General features: G+C 39.2%; 1 protein-coding gene across 1 annotated transcript; it reads left to right on the top strand.

Annotated features, from left to right (window-relative positions):
* Positions 1-476: 476 nt before the first annotated feature.
* On the top strand, positions 477-17,954 carry LOC108553102 (uncharacterized). The gene is made up of 5 exons (XM_017907867.1): positions 477-554; positions 668-770; positions 4,214-4,406; positions 12,262-12,396; positions 17,903-17,954. The coding sequence occupies exons 1-4, from the start codon at positions 506-508 to the stop codon at positions 12,289-12,291; spliced, it is 375 nt and encodes a 124-aa protein (XP_017763356.1). The 5' UTR covers positions 477-505; the 3' UTR covers positions 12,292-12,396; positions 17,903-17,954.
* Positions 17,955-18,294: the final 340 nt, after the last annotated feature.

Genomic DNA, 18,294 nt, shown 5'->3' with positions numbered 1-18,294 from the left:
AAGGAGAGACAGAGAGAAAAGGAGAGAGTAGAAGGAGAGAAGGAGAGAGATCGACGAGTAACCACCCCCAAACAAACGTTCGTTTTGCCCTGCCCACCCGTGGCTACACCGGTACAATATTTACGGGCTCGCAAACCGCCCAGTGATTTTCACTTAAGCCGATTCGCTTCGTTGGCGATTCAAGATATATCCGCTCGAGCACGTTGTTTCGCGCTCGAAAGCGAACGCTGCAACGATCGACGGGCGACGAGCAAGAAACTTTCATTGTTCGTCGTGTGTGCCCCCTGTTCTTTTGCGGCAACTTCAGGAATTCGATCTTTCTTATTTTGGTACTGATAGGGTGAACCAATGAGAGCGTTGGGAGTAGAGTTCGACCGAGCTGATAGCATTTGTGAATTACTAATTATGATGTATCTATATTAATATTGAATGCATTTTCAGGTGCAGTAAATCTTCAGTAAATCAGCTATAGTGTTGATCTACTATGTGAGTATTTGAAGAATGGATGAATTTTATGCATGGAGCGATAAAAGAAGAGTTTGAGTTGGAACAAGGTAATAATGAAATACGCTTGATGAACATAAAATCTAAAGTTAAGAGTAAAATATAATTTTGTATTTTAGAGATATTTAGTGAGGTTCATCTATATATAACTTTATTATTTTAGGATTATCAGCAAGCATCTCTCGACGACTATGGAATTTTGTTTGTGATGTTTGCCCTCTGGCTTTCTCAAGAAATTTGATCTTCATTAACTTCATACGTGTAAGGTGAGTTGGAATATACGTTGAGTGATATATTGATACCATTGTGATAATTCTGCATGCACATCTTAGAGGATTTTCGACTATTGCATATGATTGTAGCATAAATTTTGTTTACTATGTAACGTCTGGGTTAGGTAATTAGAATGATTTATAGTTGAAAGATGGTGATTTTGAATGGATAGACTTATTCATGGGGTGGTGAAGGAAGAGTCTTATTACTGCCTACTTTAAATTATTATTTACTCTAGAAATTTATATTTACACTGGAAAATTTTATAAGATATCCTATAATATTTTCCAAATTTCACAGTACTTCTTTATTCATGAATTCACGTTCATAAATTTGTTACAGAATTTTATTATCAAGTACTTATTATAGTCTTACGTATTACGTGAGTAAAGTAGTACAAATAATATCTGATCGATTATTTCAGGAACATATTTCTCATGTCCTATTTTATCGGTTCGTCACGTTATTACTGGTTCATTTGTACTATACTTTTAAAAGAAAAATTGTCCTCTCGTTAAATTCGTTCAGCGGACGATTCTTTTCCTCGAAGAATCATTATGGCTGACGATTTTTTTGGTGTAATCGGCAAGAAAGTAGGTAGCCATTATGTCAGATTAGTATTGTGATTGTGTAACCGACGTGATGTGACTCTATTATAAAGTGTGCTCGCGTGTGTCGCATTATGTCAACGAAATACCATTCAATATAATCGCCGGCTCCCTTTCCCTCTCTTTCGTTCATTGCCAACGTGTCCTGACATTTGGCGCTCATTGACATTGAATTCGCGCCATGCATCAGCAGTAAAAAAGAAAAGAAACGTTGGAAAAGTGAGTGCTTAGTGAAGTCCCATTAAAACCCTGAAAATTTGTCGCTCTTGAAAATTCATCTTGCAGATTCAAAAAATAGCAAATCTTTCTTGCATAAGGTATATAGGAATAATTGAAGCTTTCATCAAGTCATTCAGAATCCTGTTAGACAAGTCAAATTTTAAAAGGATTAAACAGTATGCAAGGTATTCGGTGCCTTTTTAGATGTATTAGATCCTTAGATACATAATCCTACGTTATAAGATGTCTTCTTTATAGAATAGATATAGAACTGTTAAAATAGACACAAGGTAAATCAGATTTCAGAAACACAGTTACAAAATAGTCGTAGATTTCATTAAAACGTAATTAGTCAAAATATCAAATCAACATATTCGAAAATCGAACCTTCCTCACTCGTAATTCTCAAACAAACCACATACAAGATCTCCAAACCTGGCCAAAAACTCTGAAATTTCTCCAAACTCACATGGAAGCACCCCAAACGCGAGCAAAGCCCACCCCTGGAACCAATCTTCAAAGAACCACTCTAACCCTTCGAGACCCACAATCTTCTACCGTCCATTCCCTGTCGTAGATTCTTCGGGAAATATTCTCGACGAAGGTCGCCGCTGAAGCCTGCTTCCGAAGAAGAAAGAGGAGGAACGAGCGTGGCACGCTGGTGCAGCGGAAACGGCGCGGTACCAGCGATATTCCGGCGGCTTGCTAGCATCCAGCCGACGCTCGCCGTCATACAATTTATTGGTAAACTTTGCTAGCTTGTTAGAGGGTTACGTGCGCTGGGATAAGAAATATCTAGAGTGGTATCCAGCTCCGGCAGGGCCTACCATCGCCAGCACCCCCCTTGGCCCCTCTATCCCCCATGTTCGTGTTACCAACATTCTTTGTCGCTGTGTGCAGCCAGCACCGCAGACAGTATACCTGGAGCAGCAGCGGCAGCAGCTCGCAGCATCAGCAGCAACGGCAGAGGCGGCAGCCCCCTTGGCTGCTGTAGGGTTAGAATACCAGAGTTGCCTTCATCGGGCCACTGGTCTGCACCACTGGCTTCGACGCTCTGCCAACCACCGGCAGCCTCTACCGTCCTCTTGTTCCCCTCTCTGTCTCTTTCTCGTTCTCTTCGTCCTCGCGCCTCCCCAACCTTCTGCTCTTGGCGGACTCTCTGCCAAGAATATGAATATCACACGTTGCCCTGCGGATACGCGCCAATTTCCACCGCTCGCCTCGCGCCTTTTATTAGAGACGATTGGGGCCGATAGTAGGGGTGGCAGAGGTCAGGGATGGCTTTCTTTATTGGAAGATTGGGTAGCTTGCTGATTGGTGGCTTGGAGTTGTGCTGTTTCGTTGGTTTGGAGAAAGGAGTAGGTAGCTGCATAGCTAGTTTGTTGTGGGGGTTCAATCGCTAGATTTTGTAGGTTTTGGAGATGAGTTGTATGCAGTTATTTTCGAGTAGAAGAACAGATTAGGTTGAGTTCCAGCGGATGAAATGGAGTTGTAAGTATTGAGATTAGGGGTTGGATGCTCTTTTTTGTTATGTATGAAGGATTTGGACGCAAGTTGTTAAGTGACTAGAATTGTATTATTCTCTGTGATGGAGAATCATATCTACGTATGTTCTCTTTGGTCTGGTTAATTTTGGAAGTGACTATTGTAGCTACTATTCAGAGACTTTCTGTTACTGCATACATCTTTCACAATTTTCTCTCTAAAATTGTTCCACACAGTGGTAACTTATAAAGGTATTTGATAAAATAAATTACAAATTAAAGGATAAATTCTTGTCCTGCTATTTCAATTTTGTAGATAGATAAATACGTTTCAACGGTTTCAGTGTCTTTCGCAACAGCAGACCTTAAATCACAGTCATCGTTTGAAGGTACCAATTATAATTGCCATAGTCGAAATTAGCAACGTTGCGAAATATTTTCAGATACGGTGGTACATCGTTTAACAGGTTATTGTTTTAGCAGCTGCAATGCGGCAGTATTTTGCGAGAGAAACGAAGCGCGGACGTGTAGGTCTATCTTTGTGTATAACAGCTGCAAGAACGTGCATATACGTATATGAAGAGAAAGAGAGAGATCGAAATACATTTATGTATCTACATATAGATAGTGTTTCAGAATTACTGTTCAACCAAGCAGAAGATAGTAGCCGATGACGAAGGGAATACTTTGTCTAATTTAATCTTATTTTTTACCTACAGACCTATAAAAATGCAAATTTCGAGTGCTTCCACATGAGCACAACAGTTACATTTCCTATGGGGTTTGGGTAAATAGGATTTCAGTAAGAAATTTTGTTTCAATGGGTATGACAATCCTGTTATTTGGTTATCTTTTTAATAATGCTGTTCTTAATATTCTTGTAAATATAACATATTATTTCCAATGTTCTAGTAATAATTACTAAAATAGTATAAATCATTATAGAAAATAGTCCCAATATACTATTTTGAAACTTACTGAAAAGGCAGACCAAGACCAAACACCTATATATTGCCATTAAAGTACCCTTTACCATTCACTACCCCTTTCGCTTGCCTATCATGTGCACTCTGAAACACACTGTAGATTTTCATGTACATACTGAAAAATTTTAATGCTTTTCAGCGATACAGAGAAGCAGAAAGAAAGGGGGATAGAAATATCGACGAATTTCGCATTCATATGTCAGGTAGAACAGAATATTCACGGAGCATTGAAATTAACGAAACAAATGGAATACGTATTTTCAAACAAAAGGAATTCTATTCGTCATCCCTTGCCACCTCTTGCACGATCAACTGTACCTCTGGAACACCTTGTACGTACACATTGAATTGCGGGTGAGTGGGTGTGGAGGTTGAAATTCCTTCGGAATTTCGCTGCAAACAGTTTCTGTGTGCGCTTTTATATCTATATGTGCGTTTACTTCTGCTATGTACATCGTACATATGTATATATAGGTATATATATATACATATAATACGTAACGAACGAAGGAAAGAGTGCGCTTTTATATCTATATGTGCGTTTACTTCTGCTATGTACATCGTACATATGTATATATAGGTGTATATATATATATACATATAATACGTAACGAACGAAGGAAAGAGGGAGTGGGCGAAGGCAGAGGTGGAGTGGGTGGAAGGGGCGAGCGAAACGGTGCCGGGGACAACAATCATAACAATCTAGTTAAACGTTATAAGGATATCTCGCGCTAAGAGGCGTGCCAAGCGTTGCATAAAATCAAATTGTACGCCGAGCCGAGAAGTTATTGTCGTTTCTCATCCTCCGCTCAGTTTTCGTCGCCGAAAATTCAGCCCAGGATCTTCTACCTCTTGGAGTTTCCCTCTTCGCTACCGTCACCACCCCCTTTCGTTCTCCGCTGCCTCTTCCTTCCGCGATGTCGTCCTCTGTGCTAATTTCATCGGCGTCTTCCTCTTTGGAATTCTCGTTTTTGTCGTCAACGCTGCCCCATCGCGATTTCTGCCTTGCATAACGGAAACGAAGTTAACCTTCTTCGCATTGTGACTTGAGGGTAGTGTTCTAGATTGAATCAGGTGGTGTGGTAAAGGTGATGACAATTTGTTTTTCTTTCATCGATTGTGTGAATGTGCGTGAAGTGGGTTATTGGATTAGACTTGGTTCTTCAGGTTGACTTGGTTTGAATTGGAAATTTTAGATTATATCCCACTATAGGTAATAGTGGAGATTAGATAGCTAGAAAGTAGAAGGTAGGGGGAGTCTTTGCCAGTTTGCTATTTGTGAGAGGAATTGTTGAATCGTTGGATGCGATTATGGCTATGGAATCTATGGATGTGGCGATATTTGAAGTTTGAACTTTTGTGATTAGTAATTCGGTTGTCTGAATTTGATAGATCACGTGTGGTGAACATTTGTGTTTAGATAGATATTTGTTGTTGATGACAATCGTGTACTACTACCTTTGAATAATAAATTATATTAAAATAGTATGTAGGATTCTTATAAAAATTGTGTTGTCCACAGTGTTTAATACATGTATCTGAACAGGAGTTGATGAATTACTTTGTCCAACCTATGCCCAAATTTTTCTTCGTATTACTAACTTGATGCTTTGTAATTTGCTATTTCTTTTTTTAATTTACTGTATTTAAACAAAATTTTCGAAACAACTTCGATACCACTCTCTTTGTTGCAGGTATTGGATCATATTTAGCGACAATCTAAATATTGGAACTCGTTTTTCATATAATTATTTATCGTTTTATTGTAACAGGAATAACAATAAAAATTATACGGATAAAGGAGAAACGAAGCGATAGGTTTAGGAAAGGGCGATTTAAAAGAAACACAAAAGAGGGAGGCGTGCAAAAAGATGGCCCTCCCGGGCCGTGGTTGGTCGATCGCGCACGAGTGGATCGAACGAAACGGATTGTTTCGAGCGTCGAGAGTAATATTCGATTCCAAGGGCAGAGAGAGGGGTATCAACCTTCTCGATAGTCCTCGAGACTGCAAGTAATTTCGAGTGATTTCAATTTCAATTTAACCCCTCAAGCCGATTTCGTGAGTTCTCCATTACCCTATTTCGAGGATCGACAGTAGGGACGCAATTATCCGATATCGTTGACGGAATAGAAAGTCTCATTATGAATTCGCTTGTTCGTTCCACGGGGCCATTACGACGATGGAATTCGATTCGAGCGAACGTCTTAAGTGTCTACTGTTTGAAAAACCAATATCGCCATTCTTAATATCTACCCTCGAGAACCATGGCGAAATAGAGCATCGATACCAGCGTCTTTGGGGTGGTTTAATGGAGAAATCTCTACAGGTCGAGGAAAAATTTTGTATTCGTCAAAGTATTCCATAAATCGTGCGTATCGTACAGGAAGCTCGTGAAATGAAAATCTAAAAATTTTCCTTGAAAAATAGTATGTCGATATGTAGTTTAATTATGAGAAGTTATTTAATTGTTCATATTTCTTGTATTATATTGTTTTTAATATTTGTTGTGTTTAAAGGTGTTTTCAATTACGAAGCAAGCTTATATATACATGAACAAGAATGATCTTTACTTACGTAAATTTAATGAATGGAAGCAAGTCACTTCCTTGGTTAGCAGAGCAGAAAATCGCAAATTACTCTGGCAGCATTGATTCACGGACCTCGGTTAACTGGACAGATTTTGTCCACCTTCACAAGTACTATAAGACTTAAATTCTTTTCGTAGATCGTTCTCTATAATCTCGTTGAAAAATAACACTAATATCGAAGCTCAAAAATGTTATTTTACAATCTTCCTTATCAATATAAGCTTACCTATTATGTTCTCTACTCCACGACTCCAAAATGAACCAAACAACTACCGATAAATTATTCTATTGTTTCGTCTCTCTTTCATAATTTCTCTAAGTTAAAATTATAAGCTATCACGATTATTATATATTTCTATTCTAGAATGGAATTCTTCGACAAAATGCAACTTTTCTTAAGCTCAACATCAAAGAGGAAATCGCACGAGGAAGAGGGGTAGTTTCCCATTCTGTTCCATATTACGCACGAAATTACCGAAATTCCCACAGTGTATCTTAGGGATAACGCAGGCGAGAGATGAATGTTCGTTCTAAGCTAAAAAGCTATCGGCGTAGGGATGCTGTAAGGGCAACGTCTTCGTTAAGAGATGCCCGCGGGGCAGAGTTAAAGCGTGGCGGAATCAAAGGATCGATTAGAATCGGCCCTCGCCGCGGGATTTCTTGCGTAATTCGAAAGGTACCTCGTGGTTCTTGCTGCTCACCCTCGTGGCCTGCTACGAAAAATAAGAAGAGGGACGCGTGTGAGGAATAAAGGGAAAGGAGGCGAGGTGAAAAGAGTCACCCTCTTTGTTACACGACTTCTTGGATCCCCGGTTTAGAGGGAACCTCGGTTATCCTCCCTTTTCTACGGAAATTCAATATTTTGGCTATCGAGTTTCCACGAACAGGGAGAGAGATGAATCTCTCTCTTTTCCTACATTTTTCTACCTTTCTGTACCTTTGCGTTGCGTCCCTTTCTTCGCTCTAGTTCATTTTTTTCGTCCTTTTCTTTGAGCAAAGTCGATGGGGTAGTTAAAAATCGTCCACAATCGATCTCGACGAATGACCCGTGAAAGCTTTCGGCGTACACCTCTTTGAATGACTTTCAATCGTGACATTCCTGGTTCTGCAACGACTTTTGTCAATACTGTGAATGGACGTCACCTGTTGTGACCCTTATCTTTCGAACGTTTTAGAAATTCGTTAATTGCTGTGCGATAGAAGCGTAAATGCATTGGAAGGTATTTAGGTATAGAGTATAAGTTTTGTTTGAGATTTTGAGTGAGGAAGATGTTTCGTGGATTTAGTAAGAGAATTTTAAATTACTCTTTCATTTTTGTGAATTATTTAGGTATATATAACTAATTTTATGAAGATTGTTGTGATATGTAGCGATGCTGTTATTTTTAATAGAACAGTTTAATTTAGTACAAACTGCATTGCACATTAGATTCGTTTTAGAGAACTAAATTTAGGAAACTAAACTTATTAATTTCAATTATTATATTTTAAGTTAGTAGTTTATAAATATGGAACCACTCTTATTACCATATGTTATGTACATCAGTATGAAGTTATCCCATACTTCATTGAAACCTTTGTTAACATTTAATATTCGCGTTCTGCAACAAATTTCTTCCCCCCTAATGTGATTTATGATTCCCGATAATCGGACAAATTTAATGTGTGGTATAGCTCCATTAATTTATAGCTTCATAGGAACAATATTTCAAGTGCTCTGACCTAGTAATTAGTTTAGAAAAAGAATAAAATAGTTTAGGAAGTGGAACAGTCAGTATATATATGTACTAAAATTGAAAATTTTCAGTATGAACAAACCTGTTTTCAAATGCCTTAAAGATCCATAAAAATCCATAGATCTAGTAGTGTCTGTAATGCTTCTAAAATAATTATTACTAGCACACATCAACATTCTTGTAACATTGATATTTTGGTAACGCATTTAATTGTGTTTGTTGATTTGCATCAGTTCTAGATTGCGCTTAACACAACTATGTTACAATATTAGGTTGGATATCTTCTTCTACGCTAAGTATAGGATTTATATTCCACTGAAAAGATAATCTTGGCATCTACGTGACCCATCGTTTAACTTCTACAGTCATCAATCAAGGTTCAGGACAATCAAGCAAGCACATCTCAATTAATGATTCAAAGCAATTAATCCAACTATCGAGCTCTCAATCGTGAAGACAGAAGAAAAATATTTCTCACGAAATATCAACGGAAGATCATACTAGGATCTCTGCAGAAATTAATCTTGAAATCAGGATTCCGGCACATGGTTAATAAAGATCCAAGGAGGCACGGTCCCACGGCAGAGCAAACACGAAGAAAGGCTCGCCCGCTGAGACGAACACCGAGATGGGCGTGGCGGGAAAACATGCAGTCACAATGTTGGTCCAACTACACGACAATTATCGCTGGTGCCCTTTATAATTAAGAGAACCGAGTCCCTGTGACCCCTTTCACGCCGCCTCACAGTAGCCTATCTAGCATCTTTCCGATATCCCATGGCGACGATCCGGTCGATGAACAACGGCCCTGATCGAAGCGACGACTTTCCTTCTCGATCGTCGCGGAGGTGAAATCTGGTTACTGTAACTATGCGTCCGCTCGTTTCCTTTCTGTCGGTCCCGATAACGTGCTGAGACATTGTCGTGTCGTATTCGCATTGTTTTTCCCTATCCTTGTTACGATACGCGGTGCCGTTGCTCATGGGAATTTGCTCGATCGAGGGATTTATGGAAATTTGTCGGGACTTCTTTTTCAGGAAATCTTTTTCATCTACGTGATCGTGAAATTGTGGATTGAGTAGGAATTTTGAGTAATACTTAGTTCTGTTTCAGCTTCTAATCTTAGGTGATTATTTCTGTTTGTAAAAAATTGTTTTCTTCTTTTAGAATCTTTAAAATTTTAAAAAGTATCGAGTGATATTATTATTATTATTTTATTTGTTCATCTGCTCACATATCACTGTGTGATATATAATTTATATGGCTAAATTAAATTAGGTATAATAGGCAGTGAGGTGTGGTTTTTGGGTTCAATGGTATTAAATACTTTTCCTTTATTCCTTTATAATGGATATTTTTCTGTATTGCAAAATTTCCGTTATTGGTAATTCATGGTAATCCACTCTAGTCTGGATTGTATTGATATAATCAATCGTTGTATTGAGCTCTAGTTTCTTTTGCTTTTTTACAGATATCCATAGGAGATGTGCCATATTTCATTCTTCATAAAATATTTTACGTTTGGTTTGGCATGGATGATGGATAATCATCGTTAAACGTTTATTATTTCCAACGTTCATAATTCTTCGTCACAATTTTTCTTTAAATTAAATTAAACAACCCCTGTAATTTTTACCGAGAGATGCTACAGTAAGATTCCTCTTGATACACGAAATCCCTTAAATATACTTACGACAGAGGTACACGAGGTCGTTTTAATACGTTTCGACAATAAGTAACAAAGAAAATAGAGTAAAGAGGGGTGAAGTCTTTGACCAGTGATTTTTGCTAGTGGTTAGGTGTGAAAAAGCGTAGAAAAGTACGTTGCCCCGTCTGTCGGCGACAGAGCGACAGAAAATAAGACGTGGAAAAGCAGGGGAAACGTGGAAATCTGCGGCACTTCCGGGGCTCAGCGGGGTCACTCGACATGGCCCATTGAAAGTTGACCAAACGCCACAATGTAATTCAGCCCAGGGTCATCGTATAACGTGCTAACGTGCGCTAATGCGCCCTTAACGAACCCCTTAATCCAATTTCGTGCGAAGTAACGAAATTATGTGGCAGCCAACCGGAAGCTGCGGCCAGCTTACTCGCCACGCTTTCTCCTCGTTCTGCTTCGAGTGTCTCTCATTCACATCGACAGGAATACCAGCTTACAATTGTCCTCTTCCACCTTGTTTTTCTTATTGAAGCTTGTTTGAGGTATTGTAAGCTCGTTAGGATTCCAATCCTTTATTCAGTTTTATACTTGGTTAGTTGTATATACGTACGTATATTATCAGTGTTGTTTGCAGATAGAGCAAAGTATTGGCATGTACAAGGATATATATATAATTTATGAGAATGTTACTTTGATCATTTAAATTGTACGTATAAAAAGAGGATTGTGTAGGGTTGAAAAGAAATTTTCATTAAATTCCACAATTTTTTGAATAATTGCAAGTGTCGCTTTAAAAGGGATTTCAAGGGTTGATTAATGCTTTGTGTAATCAATTTTGTTACTCATGTAAATATATTAATATAATCGGTTTCATAATGATTCCAGTATTAGACGCTTCACAGTGTTATCTCCTTAAATTAGAAATTATTACAGTAGAAACTATCACTCAAGTAGAATGTTCATTTATTATAACAACTTAAAAAATACTTGATAACCTTCTGTAATTATATATCTATCTTTAATACCAGCTACAATGGAGTCCCAAACTGAAATTTCTTACCTACAATATAAATTCATTATAAGCATTAAAAATTTTCACAGCAACATGCACTTTTGATACAGAATAAGAAGCCATCGCAAGATATAGGAATATGAGCTGACAAAGAAGAACTTTATCTACGTCGTATCAACTCGTCATCACCATGGTCAAAAGCTGTTATCGAAACACAGTATCCGATCTTCTCCGATCAACCTTGCTCCCAATATTTGAGGGAATCGAAATTATCAGTGGGATCTCTCAGAGATAGAGCTATATAGCAGTAGCTGCCAGCGTGGATCTGTTTAACAGTCATGGGGTTCGTCCATATGTGCCCTAGGACTTCACCAAGGAGGATTGTCATCAGGGAGATCCGTTATCTTGGTGGCACGCGTTTCTACGTGTAACCTCTTGCTACCTCCCCTTGCCTCTTCTCTCTCTCTCTCTTCTCTCTCTTCCGTTTGTATGTGGCTCTCTCTCTTCTTTCATGGTCTGTTCGTGTGATAATAGAGATGTCATTCTGTCTGTGCTTTGACAACCCCATAACACGAGCGTTAGCACAGCTCGTCTGAAACCACCGTGTTCCCTGGGGATCTTCGAAAACTGTCGCTGTACGCTGCGGTTTCGCGCTTCGCCCTTTTAGCCTCTGTGCTACTCTTGTTACAGTCATACGACGAGATTCCGTTTGTAACACGGAGAAATTGCTTCCTGCAGTGGCATGTAGGTGTTTGTAATTGGTTCTTTGCCTTTTTTATGGTATGAGACTGTCTACGTTCGTGAAAAGCGATGTATGTGAGATTAAATTACTAGACAGGGCTAAAGTGTGTAATAAGGTGTTAGTTTGAGGAAGTTTTGGGAATACTGTTGGATTTTGAAGGTTTGATTTATCGAAATGAAATCATAAAGGTATTAAAGTCTTTATACTGATAAAGATAATTAAATTAGATGAAAGGTATGGTATTTTTGAGAAGGTATATACCTTTTCATGGGAGGTAAACACACTGGAATGAAATTTATGATTGACTATTTTTAGGAAGGTGTATATTGTTGTTAATAATATTATTACCTTTGCAGTCAAGAGAAATATCAAAGGCTTAAATAATATTTTTAATATCTTATGGTTAATGATAATTAATGTATTCTAATTACTATTGGTATAATTTCAGGTGGATCATGGAATCGTGGCGGTAGAATAAAAATTGGTCAAATATGATTGAATGTGGCTGTGGAAAATATATCCCTAGGAAGAAAGCTCTTCTGGATTCAGACGAATATGAGATGGAAAACATCTTCAGATCAAGGTAAGAATTGTATAATATTCTTAAGACTGACAAATATAATATTGTCAATATTAAATAGGAAATTAACATGTTTCATCATTTTTATTTCCATTATAACAATATCTTAAGCAACTTGTAACTATCTTTAAACTCATCAAAACGTTAAAAATTGACAAATTCGTACATTAATCATGCGCTGTACTATTTTTACATAGATATATTCATATCCGTGTTCAATTATTAACAAAATATCAACCATAAATTCCCGGAAAATCTTACAAATCTTATTTCCTGAATAAGATAAAGAAATTATTCTGTATCTTATCCAAACGCAATTTCCGAGAAAGTTCTCAAATGTGTCTACATTTAAGTTGTCATCATAAATTCCCTATACAAAATTATTTTACTCCTCATCCAAGAGCAACTTCTGAGAAAATTTTCAAACTTGTCTGCATCCATCTATCTAATTTCTCATTACAACCCTTTTCTATGGAATCATATTACTCTATATCCAAAAGCAATTTCTCAAAGAATTCTCTAATTTTGTTCACACTCGGTCTTATCAGCTTTCCACCATAGAAGATCCGCACGAAATTCAAACGATTTTTGCTATTTCAAATCACTAGGTCGCAGGACGGCTATAACACAGGATCATTTGTGCGAGTTAATGCGATGATCGGAATGACCGACACGCGCAGCCAAGTATTTAAGATGGCAGGATAAGGGAGTCACGTGCCGGCAGGATCCATGGGATATTTATTGAGAGGTCTCTCTCTCTTTCGCCCTCCGTCGCCTCGACGATGTATTGCTTTTTAAAGGACTTTAAAAGCTGCCTTATCGGATCCTCGACACTCGACGATGAATCGTCACACGATGGCAACTCGTGTTACTCGCGTTCGGCCATTTTTCCTCTTTGTTGCTCGGTGCTCCGTCAAAATCGAGTGCTCTTGTTCCGCCATTCGTCTCTACTATTTCCTAAGATTAATTCTGCTCGATATTCCCTTCTCCGAGCTACAAATTTTCCAAAATTCTCCTCCAATTCGTCCTCTGAATACGTTCTAATAATTTTACAAATATAATAATCATCTTATCCAAAAGAATTCCTTATGGTGATATAAAAAGTACAAAAAATAGCCAATAGACTCGTGAAAGAATTCCACACAGTGGAACAAAAATACAACTAATCAACACCATAAAATTTCACCGATATCTCTGCCAGTATCCACACCAGGCGAAACACAATTTGAACTCGCGATATTTCAAAAAATTCGCGCACGAATACACGGTCCATGTACACCCGCATTCCCGACATGCCGCGACACACGCATGCACACACACGCGTCCGCACACATGCACACAGGCGAACGACGATATTACAAAATTATCGGTACGTCAATGTTATCGGTGCTAGGCCTGCAGAGCGGAGCACGTAGATACACGAAGCGATATGCTCGGCTGGTATAATAGAGCCGATCGGTCGGGGCCCCTACGTGAAATGCAAGTTCCCCATAGAATAGATTTCCCTCGTGCAGGTCTCCGGTGTCCGAGATAATGCGATAACCAGGTTTACTACACGACTATCGCCGCTGTGCGTATTCGCCGATCAATCGATTGATGCCGTTGCTCGTTGCAAATAAATCGTCGCTCTGGCAAAAACTCTGCCGATCCGATGACGCGCGGCCAATTTCAGCGGGATACCTGAATCCAATTGAAAGTGAAAATATCTGCGCCCTGAACGCTTTGGAATAATTTGATCATTTCGCGAATTTCTTTGGATTAAGCGAACGCAGGATGAAGGTGGTCGTAGATAAATTTGATAAATGCTGGGAACGAAAGTGCATCTGATGGCAAACTGTTGTCTAAATGGAGCTTGAATCACGCTTTTCGACAAAATTTGATAAAGTTATCGGTAGCAATTAAAAGTATATGAACGCTGGTTTAATGAACAAACAGAAGAGTAAACCTTGGATTTGAGTTTTTAAATTCATGAAGATATGAAACCCTCGATTATTACCAATTTAACAAAATTCAGTATCATTATCTGAATTGGCTCAATAATTATAAAATCAAAAATTGCAGAGTTTTCAAGATTCCTTGAGTTACAAAGAACGACGAAGCGGAGCTCATACATCTTCTCTTACACGAGTTACATGAAAAATATTCGTCACCACCAGAGAGAACACCACAGAATTCACCACGACACGTGAAAGACAGGACGCGAACCATACGTCCAGCGATAAATTAGCAGAATGTAAGACTCCGAGGGCACTTAAGTCTCTTAAGCGTGCCCTCGGGAATCGAACTAACAATCAGCAAAAGTGATTCCTCGGTTAATAACGACTCGATTGCCGGTCCCGTAGGCATGCGAACGTGGCTTTTTCATCGCACACGTTCCTGAGAACGTTTGACTTCGCGGCTGATTGCAGGGTGAATTTCTCGTGAGTTTGCTGCATTGTCGCCGAAGAATAAGTGGGGTGGCGCTGCGGCCGTGAGGGGTGCCAGTTATATTTCCCGTCTCCTTGGCCCCCTCGAGCCGGTTCTTCCTGTGAAGATTTCAAATTACAGGGTCCAGAAACGGCGCCCCCGTCGGGGCTCGACCCCTGTGGGGGGCATCACGAAAACTTGCACGGGACACCCTGCCTCGACGTCACTCGGTGCACATGATTTTTTGTTCCACGCTTTTCTCTTGCCATATCTTCCGCTCCACTTGCCGATATTATCGACACGGCCACCCGATCGTGGGTACGCGGTGCCGCATACGTTTCTTTAAGAACGATTCCCGACAATAACGAGAGCTCTCTTTCGATGCGTGATCTGTAAGTCGAAGTTCCATTGCTTTTTTTCCTTTTTATTTTATTCTTCTTCTCGTTTTAGTTTCCTCCATTGCTGACCAACAAGGGGGTTCGTACGTGGCTTCCTTTTGGGGAGGATTGTTCTTCGGAAGGGGTATCACGGGGTTTCGTGTAATTAAGTGTTTACGATCGTTGATGTTTTGTTAGGTATGTTTTTGTATGCGAGTGGACGAAAGTGGGGTTATCGATGGATTTGTGGAGGTAGAAGTTGGGGATTGCGGCAGAGAGGGAGAGAATGTGGATTTTTAGGTCTTAAATTTAGATATTCAGCGTAAGGTTCGAAGTGGGTATTACATATTGAATTTTCATTAGGGAGAAAGCATGATGGAAGATCGTTCTTGCCTTCAGTTTTAGATATTTTATATTTACGGTGTAGGATATATTATTATGTAAAAATATTTTGTTTCTTATGAGGTAGAAAATTAGTCCCTTAGTTCATAAATTGTTCATAGTAACTTAACTCATATTCTTCTTTATCTTAAACTCCATACTGCAGATTGTAAGTATTCAGACATGTAATCAGTCAATCATAATAATACACAAATTGTCAGAGCTCAAAGGCAATGATAATTCCACGAATGATTCATCATCTTATGAGATTCATAGTGTTCTGTAATTAAATCCACGATATGACAGTGTAGTTTATGGGATTTCCTTTTTAATAGTGCAACAGCTGAACAATTTCAGGATACAAAGTTCTCCAAATAGCCATCGAGTTCTATCAGACTTAAAATTACGACCTCCAATATTTTGTTGCACATTAATTCAATGAGTTACGCACAAAAATTCAATTTTGTCTCATTGCAGCACTCCTCAATAATACATTTGATACATTTGATACTTTGATAGTTCCCCTGTGATATATTAAAATCGCAGCATGTATCATAATTCCGTTCCTAATTTAAATTTCATCCTCTCGGAAACCATTATCCAGATAGTTTCGAATAACAGAATAAATCAATCTTTTCATCTTATTGACAGAACAAGTTTCTACATCTGGAAGGAGCGCGACAGTCGAAAAAGGGTTGCACACCTCGTCGTCCAGTGTCGGGTCGCGCACGGGGTGCGTGCAATCGTTAAGCGGGGGTGTTTAAAAGAGAAAGAATTTTCTTTGTGCATGGGCCACGTAGACAGCCGGTTGGCAGTAGCGAAAGACGAAGAGATGTATTATTAACTGGACGAGGAGCGGCAATAACATGCGACTCGGGGACCAAGGCGAGACGACGGCGACGAGCAGTCGAGTGAAAATCACAGCGGGGGACCAGACACGCGTGTCCCTTTGACGACGATCTCGTACAGAGGGATGATCCTTTCATCTTGCCGACGACATCTTCGGATCCGTCCTTATGGTTCGCTTCGCGAATATTTTCGTATGCATGCGCATACATATGCACGGCCAGGAAAGTCTGTTTTCGAGTCTGGAATCTGTCCCGGAAGGGTTACAGGAATTTGTCCCGCTTTGTTATTCGCTTTTGTCTTATTAGTCTTCTTCTTTTTTGCTGCTGTATTTCAGCGAATAAACATGCGCGAATCGCAATGTCCAGGTAAATGGAAAGGCGCAGGGTGTGTTTGTGGGGTACCAAGCTGAGGACTCTTGGCTATGGGAACTTTGGTTGGATAAGTATCACAGAGTGCGACTGGGCAGATTGCATTTTCTTCGTTCCACTTTGAGATTAAGTTAACTGAAGTTTAATTGCACGGAGATAATATTTCTTTTTAAATGGGCAACGGGTTTGATGGTATCACGTAGAGTGAGTCGCATAACTTGAAAACTGCGAAGAACTTCTGAGGTATGCGTTCTATGAAAGAATCTTTAGAGGTCTCTAAAAGTTTTGTAGAGGAATTATAGGATATCTAAGTAGATACGTGATGTTCAAATAGTTTTTCAGATAATCTGATTCTTTTATCAATATTTAGGCTAATGTTGAATTTGTCAAATATAATCTTGGCAGGATAATTGATTTTTCATTAGGAAGTTCCACATATGTCTTTTAACTTGATGTGTTTTAACATATCATTGTACAACATGTTATAATAATAGGATAGTTATCTATTAGTTGTTAACTATACTTTCTCTTTCATGGAGGGACTGATTCTTTTAGTTTTTGTATTAATATCTACTTTTATTATCCATTTGAATATGTGAAAATTGATTATGAAGTTTATTCCATCTGCTCTTTATATGCTCAATATCTATAAATAGCAATAGATATTATGTATATATAGATAGTAGTATTTCTTTTAGATTTTTCGACATTATTATCCTTTACTTTACACTCTAGGATCATGAAACCGTCGTTTGAAAATCTTATTGATTCTCGAATTATCAGATAAAAATTTACGATTTGGAAATACACAAAGTACTAATAATTAACGCACAAAGCTCGAGGCACCGTATTCTTACATTCCGCATCAGCTGTATTATGATATAACCTCCTTCGTTGCGAAGAAACGAAAACTCAAATAGCACACATCGCCCCCCCCCCGCCTACCAACACCACCGCTAAACCGCAAAAACCACAGCATTCATCAACGCAAATCTATCCTCCGTTTCGCATCGATGTATTCGCGGATAAACCGCTAATCCGCGCAAGTAAATTTCACCAGAGAACAGAGCATTTACCGCAACTGGCTTACACCGGCAGCGTTAATCCTATTCGCATTGTTTTTTCCAGCAGATCGTGCGCGAATGAGCGGCATTCGCAACATGCAGAAATTACTCCACGCAACCGGTTGAAAACAAAAAGGAGAAAATGGAAAAAAAGGATAAAAAGGACAGAGAACGGAAGCAGGAATGCAGGAATGGGAAAAGAGAAGGTGAGGGAGAAAGAGGCAGAGATGAGGATGGAAAGGGCCAGAAATGGAAGCTTTCTGTTTTTCCCTTTAAAAACGTGGAAAAGAGAGAAAAACACGGAACAAGCGAGACAAAGTCCGGCAGACACGAGGCAGCGTGTGCGTGAGGCGTTTTTAATGCGTGTTACCCGGCGGAACCGCAATCCGCTTTTGCGGCGGCGGCCACTGGTCGAGCTGGCCCACTGGTTGGCAGTTTCCGGTAACGCGCTTTGGC

The sequence above is a fragment of the Eufriesea mexicana genome, unplaced genomic scaffold (genome assembly GCF_001483705.2).
Source record: "Eufriesea mexicana isolate 0111107269 unplaced genomic scaffold, ASM148370v2 scaffold9296, whole genome shotgun sequence".
Taxonomy (NCBI): Eukaryota; Metazoa; Arthropoda; class Insecta; order Hymenoptera; family Apidae; genus Eufriesea; species Eufriesea mexicana.
The sequence above is the reverse complement of the archived record's forward strand: the minus strand, read 5'-3'. Positions and strand labels throughout refer to the sequence as shown.